General features: G+C 34.3%; 1 protein-coding gene across 1 annotated transcript; it reads left to right on the forward strand.

Annotated features, from left to right (window-relative positions):
* Window positions 1-1,175: 1,175 nt before the first annotated feature.
* LOC120198363 (meiotic recombination protein SPO11-1) lies at window positions 1,176-4,698 on the forward strand. The gene is made up of 15 exons (XM_039199712.1): window positions 1,176-1,284; window positions 1,395-1,494; window positions 1,699-1,772; window positions 1,878-1,979; window positions 2,206-2,279; window positions 2,506-2,522; window positions 2,980-3,049; window positions 3,146-3,182; window positions 3,275-3,322; window positions 3,423-3,481; window positions 3,565-3,596; window positions 3,764-3,869; window positions 3,989-4,109; window positions 4,394-4,457; window positions 4,550-4,698. Exons 1-15 carry the CDS (start codon window positions 1,230-1,232, stop codon window positions 4,683-4,685), a joined length of 1,095 nt encoding a protein of 364 aa, XP_039055643.1. The 5' UTR covers window positions 1,176-1,229; the 3' UTR covers window positions 4,686-4,698.
* Window positions 4,699-12,466: the final 7,768 nt, after the last annotated feature.

A 12,466-nucleotide genomic window follows, 5' to 3' on the forward strand; every position in this document is an offset into this window, starting at 1 on the left:
GCAGCCTCCAAGTCTACCGTTGTTGTTTTCCGAGTAAGAACCATTTCACCAGTGCCTTTTGTCTGTTCTCAGTATTTACCTCAGCAACGTAGAGAAAAAACTGAGCCAAGCAGATAGTGCTAGTTAATATCCATAACACTGCAAAAATACCCCGGCGGTCGAAAAGCTTTTATCTCCATATCCCAAGGTTGTGACTGTGGAACAAACGCAGTAAAACTCATCGACTAGGTCTAAATTCTCAATTTTATACAAGAAGACGTTCCCGGTTAATATAAGCACAACAAGAAGGATCAATGATGTATAAAACTTGTATTTCACCCTTTAATTCTCAATCTCCTTTAGAACCTCAGGTTCAGCAACTCTTTGGTACATATTCAAGGCTTTAATCAGCAATATTTCTTGCTTCTCCGCCAAGTAATCCGCAGTTTTGCTAAACACAGGCTAGCAGTTTCGCGAGGTCGCTGTTAGGTTCAAGGTCTCGCTATCCAACAGTGGTCATTGTAACAACACAGAAAAAACAACAGCATCAGGAATTCCATTACTTTTTTCTCCTCTGATTTGGTTTCTGACTGTATAATGTCAAAACTAGGAGGGCTAACTTTGTAAGAATCGAGTTAAGTCTCCCGAAAATGGACTCGGAATGTGGAAGTGCTTCTTCTCATTAGTATCACTAGGGCTGAAAAGGCGAAAACTGCTGAAGGAGCACTTCGAACATGTCGAAGCCGTCTTCTCTTATTCGGTCCGTCCCCATTACTCTTTCGAGTCTTCAGAGTCGCTAATCCTCATAGCATACGCTGGTTTGTATCATTGAAGGCCATTATGAAGATTCAGCAGACATAAATCACTTCCAGGAACCCTGCAATTGTCAGGAAATTAGACTTCATAGGTGAATTATCATGTGATCTGCTGATTATCATGTGATTTCTTTTTAGTTTTTGTTTCAAAGGTGAATTAGATCTACTCAACTCCAAAATATTTAAATATAGGTGTACTAAAAATAAGTTCAATTTATTATATTTATAAACTGATAGACTTAAAAATATTTAAATATAATATCTTAATTTAATTTATGATAAATTAATATTTTAAATTAAAATATTTAATTTCAAATGTACACAACTAAAATCTTACATGAGAAATTAAAATGAATTCTTGACATAATACTGCTACTAGACTTTAATCTGTATCTTCTTATATAAGTACTCCGATTTTTAAACTTCTCGGAAAATATGGAGGGAATTCGCTCAAGCACTTGCTCTAGAGATCTCTTGAGGAAAATCAAAGGTTTCTCTAATGAAATCTTCAATGAAATTATCCTATTTTAAACTGCTTTGGTTCTTCTTTCTTCTGGTTAACTTTCTCTGAAAATCAAAATATTCTTTCCGTGTTTGCAGAGTTTACGCTGTCGATCTTGGAGGATTTGAGTGAAGGTCGATCTCCGTTGATCTTCATCCAACGCTTCAGAATCTACTGCACCAATTCTGATTCAAATTGGTTTGAAATAAATTTTGCCCCCCTCCCTCGAATTTATGCTTTCTTTATTCTCTTTTTATACTAGCTTATCTAATTTTAATCTGAGATTTGGTGAGAATATTTTTTGAATTATGATGTTCCTTTTAATTTTGGGTTTTCTTCTTAAGAGAAAAAAGAAAAAAAAAATGAATGTTGAATACGTTGTTATTACTGTGCTGAATACAGCAGCTGCCGCTCTAATAAGCCCAACGGACATGAAATTCTTACATTTCAAAAGGAAAGCCATGTCCATAGAATAGGTAATTAAATTAAAAAATAAACTTAAATTAAGATTACATGAATTTTCGTTTATATTTTAAATTCCTGGTGGAAGAACTTGATTGGTTGATTTTAATGTTTTTCAGATGTCTTATTGAGGGTTTTGCTGATAGTTCAGCAACTTCTTCAAGAAAATAAGCATGCTTCAAAGAGAGATATATATTACATGCATCCATTGGTATTTTCAGGTCCAGTTTCATTTCAGTGTTGAAAGATTTGCTTTTAGAATCAGAGGACGGTGACTTGTTTATACAATGTGTTACTTCTATACTGTTTTTGGTCACAATTTGATCCATTCTATTGATTTGCAGCGATGATATTGATGAAACTTGAAATTCTGTTTAGATCAACTTTTGTAATTTAATGATTTTAATGAACTTTTTTGGGGGGGTTTGTTCATGTTTTGTGATGCAGATCAGACTGTCGTAGACAGAGCAATTAATGACATATGCATCCTTCTGCAGTGCAGTCGGCACAATCTAAACGTGGTTGGTAACCTATGCTGTTAATGAGGAATGGTGGTGTGGGTAGAACATATAATAGAAGTTCAAAAGGGACATTAAAATTTTAATCCCATGTATCGCATTCCAGAATTCAGTTTCTTCTGTTTGTTTTTGTTTACAAAAGTAAGGGGAGTTGAAATTTTAGAGATATCAAAAGTTGTCCGTAGAGATCTACTCAATTCGAGACATGTGACTCGTATTCTTTTGGCAGGTTTCTGTTGGAAATGGGTGAGGAAGACTGAAGAAACTAAAACATATTTCTGGCAGATTTGTCTTCAAATAATGCATTTCAAGTTCTTTAGTCATTCGTTTTCTGTATGTTATTAATTAGTAAATGCTATACATTTTTCATTCATAGCTCTCGGCATGTCAAACATGAGTTGTTTAAACCTTAAGATTTGATAACTTAATAAAGTTATCTTCAACCGAATGGACTGTTCTTGTACACTTGTTTGTAAGAATTTGAGGTAAACACAGAGAGTTGAGATCTAATGTATATGTGAAAAAGGTTATGTGGGTTACCAAAAAAAATGGTAGTTGCCTGTTTTGACCTTCTATCAGCTGGCAACCTTTTCTTCATTCATTTCATTGCAGAGTCAGCTTGCATCACCATGATCCCTAGTCTAACATTTGCCTTTCTCAAAAATAACTTACATTGAAATCGATCTGTTTATACCTGCTATAGGTTGGTGATGGGATGGTTAAGATTCTTTGAAGCAGGACGGAAGTTTGATTGCATAAATAGCCCCAACACTGTAAGAATGGGAAAACTGTGTCTCTAAGCTTGTGGCATCATAGTCTAAACATGTCAATATATAAATATCTAATTCATGTTTTATATCGAAATACAGGCCCACACAATCCCTGTTCTTGTTGAGGATGTTAAAGGTGTGTTTAGAAAAAGATAATACCAATAACGGTCACATATGAGCTTAGATGAATATCATCAAATTTCAGCCTCCCTTGGTTATTACATGCAGATCTTGTAAGCGTTGCCCACTACATACTTGTTGTAGAGAAAGAATCAGGTAAACTCATTTTTTTTCAATAATAATGTTGTACTTAAGATGTATGGTAAAATATTTCTAGATTAAATCTTCATTTGTTGAGTGATTGGCATAAATGAAGTCTTCCAGCGTTTAGCAAATGACAAGTTTTGCAGCAAAAACCGTTGCATTGTGATCACAGTAAGCACAAACTTGCCTCACACCAACTTTATTTAATTGTTTAATATTTGTCTTAATTCTTATTAAAAAGATTTCTTGCTCAGGGAAGAGGCTATCCAGATGTTCCCACAAGAAGGTGAAGGAAAGACTGAATTAATAAAAGTGATGACAATAATACTAATAATTTCCCAAGTATTTAGAAGGAAAGATTGATTCCTTTGTGTCGCAATATATGCCAGTCTGATGCTACAGGATCAGTCCATCTTTCTGCCTCTATTAATTACTGGACATGTTACTCTTCAGGTTTTTGCGACTACTTGTTCACAAGTTTTGTCTTCCTGTCTATTGCTTGGTTGATTGTGACCCATACGGCTTTGACATCCTGGCTACTTACAGGTTTGGTTCTATGGTATGTTTTTTATCTGTTGGTGTCCTCAAGTTTTCTACTCAGGCAACACACAAGTAGATTAACTTTCACTCATATCAGCATTATGACATGAATCCTTTCTTATGGAATCTGCTGCTTAGCATATGGCCTATGATGCCAAATTTCTACGAGTCCCACAGATCCAATGGCTTGGAGTTTTTCCTTCAGATTCTGAGAACTTCAGTCTTCCTCAGCAATGTCTCTTGCCTTTGACAATAGAAGGTGATACAGTAAAGATCAGTGGCCGCCACCGGTACCTTCATAATTCCTGTAACACCCCTATCTCATATTGAGAAATTTCAAGAATATGCTATGATACAAAATAAGAGAAAATAGTCAAAACAGACAATACCTTGCAGGTTAGGTGTGCGTGTCCGCAAAGGGGACCAAAACTAAACTTGCGAGGTATTGTGGGATTGGGGTGTTACAATAACATGTTTTGAGTTTACTGTTCTTTTACTTTTTCCCTAGTTAGTTTAGAGATTCCAGTATTTCCTGACTGCCAGATAAGAGGAGAACTGAAGCCATGTTACAGAGATGCTACCTTGACCAAGAAGTGCTAGATTGGAGGTATAATTTCCTAACATTTCTCTTAAAATATTTATGTATGGTTTCTAATTGAATTATTAAATTAAGAAGTATGGGGTTCTTGCATGTTGAAGATCGAAACTAGAGTTGATGCTTCAAAGAGGGACCAAATTCGAGATCGAAGCATTGTCAGTTCACTCACTTTCCTTCTTGGCTGAGGTCTACATTCCATGTAAGATTCAAGAAATAACATCTATTTGTCACATTTGATAATTTGCAACTACATCTATTCAAGTTGCATGTTGAAAATGTTAATCGTTTGCTTTATTTTAAGTTCATTTTTAATAAAAGGAGAGAATTGTGCATCATATACTCTAAATTTTCGATTCATTCAATTTAATCTTTGCAGCTGGTTTTAGGGCCTCAAAATCGTTGACAACAATTGATAACTTTAATAAAATTGTAGATAATTACGCGCAACTTTTAATTTGAAATAAACTGTTTTAAATAATACAAGATGATTTTGAAAAAAATTATAAATATTGAAGATGACAATATCATGAACTATTTAATTTAAATTTTTTTTACTAAATAATTTCTAACTTGGCCTAAAATGTTAATTTTTTTACTTCACATTATTTCTCTAGAAAACCCTTTGTTTGGTTCTGAAAATCTAGGAAACAAAAGTTCAAACTTTGCTGTGCAGACAAGCCCAGAGACATTACAAACGTTGGTCCTCTAAGTTCAGTATCTCGGAGAACATTGTGAAACGAGATAAATGCTCAGCTTACGACCGACCGAGATATTCACACGCCCCCCAGTGGTGGCACATGAAAAGTAGTAATATAATGCCATCACTTTGTGGACACTAATTTTTCATTTTACTTTTATTATTTTATTATTATTATTATTATTATTATAAATATTATTATTGTTATTATTATTATTAAATAATACAAATTACAATATGATCCAACGGTCCAGATGGTTCCAGCAGGAAACCCTAGGGTGATGATACCCTAGGGACACGTCCCAGCCGCCGCCGCTGCTTCCAGAAGACTCCACCGCCACACCAACGTTCTAGTTTCAGCCACGCCCCGTTGAAGACTCCAGAAGTGCCTCGTCAATGCCCCATGTCGAAGCCCTATGGTGAGTCACCACCATAGTCCGGTGACTCACCAAAGGTCACCCCTTTGTGACCGGTCCGAGACGAACCTCATGGTGGCTATAAAAGCCACTGGTTCCCTGAAAAAAAAAAGAAAAGAGAGACAGAGGGGAAACAAACCCAAGAGCACCAAAAAAAAAAAGGAGAGATACGAACCCACAACCAGCAGTAAACCAAAACAGAAACGAAGAGAAGAAAAGGAACTTACCCTTGAAGCCTCGCTCATTGCCGGAAATATCGAGCGTCACCGGAGTCTCATTTTTCGAAGGTAAAAAAATTAGATCTACGTCGATCTAAAGAGATTTAGGGAAAAAGGAGACTAGAACCGTCATTAGGGCGTTCAGATCTATCTTCTGGGGGTTTTGTAAATTTTCGGCCACCGTTGACGGTGGCCGGCGGCGGCGATCGCCACCGGAGAACGGTGGCCGTGGCTGCCGGGATTCTCTCCGTTGAGAGAGTTAGAGAGAAGCCAGAGAATTTTTAATTCTCTCAGTTAGAGAGAGAAGAGAGAAAGAAGAGAGTGAGGAAGATGGCCCGAAGGGCCGGCCATTTGGGGTATTTAAACCCCTCCCCGAACGACGTCGTTTTGGGGGAGGGGTGTGCGTGTAATTTCCATCAGGGGTAAACCATCTCCGCAGTCACTATAGTTTGTAATCCTTACGATTTAGTCACTGAAATAAAACTTCAAACGTTTTAAATTAGTTTCTTAATTTTATTTTATTATAATTTAGTCCTTTACATAGAATAATATATATTAGGTAAAATAACAGATTTAGTCCTATAATTATAATTAATTTTATTTTAATCCCGAATGCATGTTTTAATTTGACATTCGAATTTAAGATAATTTTATTTTAGTCACTAAATTTATAATAGGTAAAATAACATGCTTAGCCCTTGCAATATTACATAATTAATTGTGAATTAGATCATTTAATTTTAGTATGTTATAATTTAGTCATTTTTCATTTTTTTAATTTTTATATTTTGCTACTATAATTTCAATATTATTTATTTTAGCCACTCTTTATTTATATTGTAATTTTTGTTTATTTGAAATATATTTAATTATTATTGTTAAGTATTATTATTTAATTCATATAAATATGTATTAAGTAATATTTATTTATTTATTTTATATCTTACATATATAAATTATATATTAATCTATTTATCATTATTATTTTTATAAAAATATTTTTATTTATTTTTTAATATTGAAGAGAATAGCTGTCTTAAGGCACCTAGAAGCCCTTTTCTGATATTTTCAAATAAATAAATATCTTATTATATTAAAATAAATTTTTATTTTTTAAGAAAATGTTTTAGTTATTTACTTATTTTTTTTAATATCAAAGAAAAGAGCTGTCTTAAAGCACCTAGAAGCCATTTTCTGATATTTCTAAATAAGTAAATATCTTACTTTTATAAATTATATGTATCAATCTATTTATTATTATTATTTTTAGAAAAATGTTTTTATATTTATTCATTTTTCAATATCGAAGAAAAGAGCTGTCTTAAGGCACCTAGAAGTCCTTTTCTGATATTTCTAAATAAGTAAATATATTATATATATATTAATATATTTTTTTAAATTATTTGAAATAACAGAATTATGAATTAAATATATTTTTGAATTTTTAAATTTCTAATAATAGAGACAATTTATAATTAATAAAGTACCAATTTTGGGCGTTGTAGGGGTGCTAATCCTTCCCTAAACGTAACCGACCACGAATCCCTTTTTATTAATAAAAAGAACGAATTTTTGGTTATAAACGCAGATCAGCTTATCTTTTAATCGATGTTTTCTTAAAAGCTCTTTTAAAAGATGATTTTTAGGTATTCGACCTACCTGACCCAAAAGGCCGATGGCGACTCCCAAATTATTTTAAAAAACCATTTATTCACATCACTTTTCCTGCCAAGTATAAAAATTCGTGCCCGGACGAAAACCGGTTACGACAGCTTGGCGACTCCGCTGGGGACCGGTCAAACTTTAAAATCAATTATAAATTGTCTCTATTAATTAAAAATTAAAAGTTCATATATTTAATTTTTAATTCTTTCTTTTCAAAATTTTTATATTTACTTATTATTTTCATAATATTTATATGTTTCATTTTACTTGTAAGTATTTTATTTCGTTATTTATTTTTCTGTCAAAGGTTTGAACATTTCTCCTCACACACAACACTTGCATTGCATAACATAAAGCTTTATAATTGAGTTTGTCCCTTTTAAGTGGGAGTGAAAGCGACGTCTTCGTGAGAATTTATTCTCCGTGTCAGACCTAGTAAGTAACTTTCGGGGTTCATATGCTCTATGTCTTCGTGAGAATTTATTCTCCGTGTCAGGTATAGAGAAATGTGTCCCCTTGAATTGAACTCGATCCGTTTAAGTCTGTAATGGACTAAGATTGAGGGTTGACAGCCCAAGGGGGCATCAACAAGGACAGTTCGAGTGCTTTTACTCCTAGAACTGAAAACCTGCATATAATAAACCCTAGAAACTCTCCCAATCTGAGACCATGCCGAAATTTTGTCAGTAGGTATACACAAAGGAGAAATAAGCTCTAGCTTTTAATTTATTTTATTTCCTTTTCTTTTTCCGGAATAAATACATGCGAACTAGAAATCATGCGGTTAGGTTAAATTTTCCAAACAAAGCATGGAACTAGAAAGCATGAGGTTAAGATTTATACCTTGATAAATAGATTTTTTCCATTAGTTGGTACTAACTATTCTATTTTTTTATTTTTTTCATGCATGTTACATTGCTCTAATCTGTTCATATTGATTTCTTTTGTTTGCATTGCATGATCATGGCATAATCAAAAGGTGTTGACTTGAAAGATTGTTCATCATATTGGAAAGAAATCGTAAATGGACAAAAAGTTCTATGATCAAACAAAATATGATGCGGCCAAGAAAAGACATCCTGAGGGAACTCTGAAGATAGAGAAGAGTTATGCACCCAAAGATCGTATGCCCATTGAAGAGAAAAAGGAGATACGAGAAATAAGAGAGCAGATGCCCAAGATGATGGATAGAATATCTGTTTTGGCCAAAAGAGAAGAGATTCCTGCACAGAAAGAGAGAAATCTTAATGAAGATAATTCTGTAATTTCATATATGCAAGGGCCTTTTGATCCTAACCAATTTGAGAAGTTGCAGACAAGCATCATTTGTATTCACAAATCGTATGGAGATATTAAAGAAATGTTGACCACTATAAAAGCTCCCAGAGATGAGAAGAAATCATGTAATCAGAAATCATCAAAGTTTGGTCTGCTCCCGACGTCTAAAACTCAGGTTCAATCCAAAACAAAAGGTGGTTCTCATTTTGATGCTATCCCCATATCATATAAAGAGTTATATGAGAAGCTACTTGAAGCACGAGAAGTGGATCCATATTATATAAAACCTTTCCAACCTCCGTATCCAAATTGGTATGACATCAACGTTCATTGTGAATATCATGCCGGAGCTCAAGGACATACCATCGAGAATTGTCTTGCCTTCAAACGTCGAGTCCAAAGTCTTTTGGATCATGGAACCTTACAATTTATGGTAAATGATCGACCTAGTTTAGTAACCGAGAGTCCTGCTAGATTAATACCAAAAGTCTTCAAAGGTAAGAGTATCAGTAGGGGCGCCCAGGGAGAAGAAGATATGCTGAGGTTTGAAGCTCAAATACGTCATTTGAAGATTGAAAAAGATAAATTGAGCACCAAAATGGAAACCATACATGATGATTTCCAGAAGGTCAGTCAAGCCTTTCAAAATGCTAGTATAGGGAACACCCCAGAAGAGTGGATAACAGGGGTCACCAAACTAAAGAAGAACTGTAACATACATGAAGAACGAGCCAAGAAGTTTTATCATAATTCACGAGTTGCAGAAGAAAGATGCAATACGTCTGTTAGTGAATTGAAAAGATGTCAAGTCGAAAATCAAAGGTTAAATAGTGCAATGACCAACATGGAAGCATCATATCAGATTCATCAGCATGAGATTGATACTGAATTAAAAGCCACTATGGCCAAGAACAAGACATTGAAGAAATGTTTAGATGATTATGGAGATCTTGTACGAGAACTTTTTGAACACAAAGATTCTCTCACAAGAAAAAATGAACAACATTGTTTACAACTTCGAGAATTGACACAAAGGATGAAGGAAAAAGACAATGTCATGAATGAAGCTGCTGCTCAAGCAAACAATGTGGCTCATAAGCTGGTGGATTTAGCTGGCTTCATAAGAGAATTAAAGCGGATGTATAACTCCACACCTGAGTATGAGTGGAAGTTAGTTTGGGGAGTAAAAGCTATTCCCTACATGTAAAAGTTTTGTTTAATGTACCGAAACTTTTGTGTTCAATGAAATCTGTTCTAAGATGATCACTCTTGAGTATACACCTTTTCATATATGCATTTTCATTTTGCATTCTTATTTTTCCATTTATGCATTTTTCACATTTTTATTTAAGTACTGTTATGTACTTTAATTATAAAAACATGTAAATAATTCATGAAAGGTTCTGTAACAGTAAAACCCAAGATTATTCATTTATTTTACTTTACTATCATCATGAAAACAATGGAGCCATCTTATAAGGGACTACAAGACCAGTGGCCAGAACCATTGACAGGGTTACCTCGGGATACAAGGAAAGAAGCGTCAGATTCAGTACCAGATGAATCAGATCAAATTATTCAGGGAATGGAATATGATAAAGAAAAGATAACTGCTAAAGAGAAATCGTGCTATCAGATTGAAGAGTCGAGACAGACAATATACCCTGGGGCAGCCCACTTGAACCCAAAGAATAGCCTCATTAATTATTCACAATATGAGGAGAAAGTCAAGAGGACAGAGAAAGCAATCAGAAACATGAAAGATGTTAGTGCCCACCACAAAGAATTAAAAGCAAGAAAGCTCAGCTTGGTTCCAGATTTGATTATTCCCCATGAATTCAAAATGCCTGATTTTGAGAAATATGATGGCACCAGTTGTCCCTTAATCCATTTGAGAATGTTTTGCAGAAAAATTGAAGGATATTTGAGTTCTGATGATCTATTAATTCACTCTTTCCATGATAGTCTTGTTGGCCCAACAGTAGTCTGGTACAATCAGTTGACCCAAGAACAGATCAAGAGATGGGTAGATCTAGCTGATGCATTTTTGAGACAATATCGGTATGTTAAAGGCTTAGCTCCAACACGTATGGATCTTCGAAGAGTAAAGAAGAAAACCAATGAAAGATTTCAAGAATATGCCCTAAGATGGAGAGGAGTGGCAGCACAAGTTCAACCTCCTATGTTAGAAGAAGAGATATCACGTATGTTTCGTGATTCCCTTCCCGCTCCTTTCTGCGAGTTAATGCAGGCAAATCCGACAAAAGAATTCGAGAATCTTGTGACAACTAGAGATTTAATTGAGAATGTAATCAGTGAAGAAAATTCAAAAGTCACATCCAGGAGCCCAACTGATCAGAAAACAAAAGCTGATGATGTAAATGTATGTCGCATCCAGAATCCCCGCAATTGTAAAAGAAAAAGAGCAAGTAACTGTTCGGATCGACCAAAGAAAGTCATGCGATCAAGAAAAACTTTGGAAGTGTTCCAAACTTCCATTTCAGACTTGTATCCTCATTTGGTTAAAGGTCAATACATCACACCAAGACCAACTAAAGTGACACCAAACCCTTCTGCCCATAGCTATGATCAAGATAGAGTTTGTAATTTTCACTTGGGGGTATCCAGGCATTCTACAGGCAATTATAGGCCACTGTTAAAAGAAATTGAGATGCTTGTTGACAAAGGGGTTTTGAAACAAGAAATGATCAAGAAATGGGGGGCAAATAAGGATGAGAATCCTGATCCTATTACATACCCAACATTAGAGAAGTAATGAAGCATGATAGATAAATAAGTATAAGTGTTACCTACCACTATAGTACTTTTCTATTTTCAGCATCTTGTTTGAACTTGTTTTTTTTTCCTTTCTCCGCTTTTTGTGTAATAAATAAATTTGTGTTGCTTATTAAGGTTATGAGCATTCAGTCAATGTTGCAATCTTGCAGTTCTTTGAATATCAACTAGATTAAAAATTCTACATGATTAGAGTTATAATCTTTGACAGAATATCAGGATTGAAAACCAGAAAAACAAGGACCATTGACCTTACCTCAGAAGAAATACACCAAAATACTATCCTATTACAAATATGAGATAGCCTACTCCTATTGAAAGGAATTACAAAAAGGCTTGGTATTTATATATAGGAGCGTACAACGTGGGGCATCATTGGTGTATTACATTACAAAACCGACTAGAGTATTTTTCTATTAATGACGTTCGATGATGAACATAATTTTTACAAATAGGTAAATCTAGTTTAAGTCAGTTGCTTGGGAATTAAATTCTAACGAAGAGATTTTCTGAATTCCACAAAAACACCTAGACTATAACAGGTTCTTCTTAACAAGCTTAAGAAATTGGATTTAAATACTCATGTTATATTATTATACAATAAAGCTTGAGTTGTCCCTCTAGAGCAATTGGTTAATCACCCTAGCTTTATGGATAATAGTCAGCTAACCCATTATATTATTATATGCAATAAAACTGTCCCTCTAGAGCAATTGGTTAATTGCCCCGGCTTTATGGATAAGTTTCAATTAGCCTGATAAAGGTGATTATATTATTATATACAATAAAGCTGAATTCAGCTAGCCAAAATGGCAAATGTGTTAACAAATGGACTAAGGGAGTTATGAAACACCTGTTATAGTCAACTTCACACAAACACTCAGAAATTTCATTTTAGACCGATATTTTCGCACTACTTTGATTAGATGAGTATAAATGAAAGATTCC

Source organism: Hibiscus syriacus, unplaced genomic scaffold (genome assembly GCF_006381635.1).
Source record: "Hibiscus syriacus cultivar Baekdansim isolate YM2019G1 unplaced genomic scaffold, ASM638163v2 tig00117056_pilon, whole genome shotgun sequence".
Taxonomy (NCBI): domain Eukaryota; kingdom Viridiplantae; phylum Streptophyta; class Magnoliopsida; order Malvales; family Malvaceae; genus Hibiscus; species Hibiscus syriacus.

Bases quoted from the DNA above. Each gene is read 5' to 3' on its own strand.
- LOC120198363 (XM_039199712.1), top strand. From the start codon at position 1,230: ATGGAGGGAATTCGCTCAAGCACTTGCTCTAGAGATCTCTTGAGGAAA. The intron at 1,495-1,698 runs GTTTGAAATAAA...TGCTGAATACAG, and splicing joins ACCAATTCTGATTCAAATTG to CAGCTGCCGCTCTAATAAGC. The intron at 3,323-3,422 runs GTAAACTCATTT...GCATAAATGAAG, and splicing joins TGTTGTAGAGAAAGAATCAG to TCTTCCAGCGTTTAGCAAAT.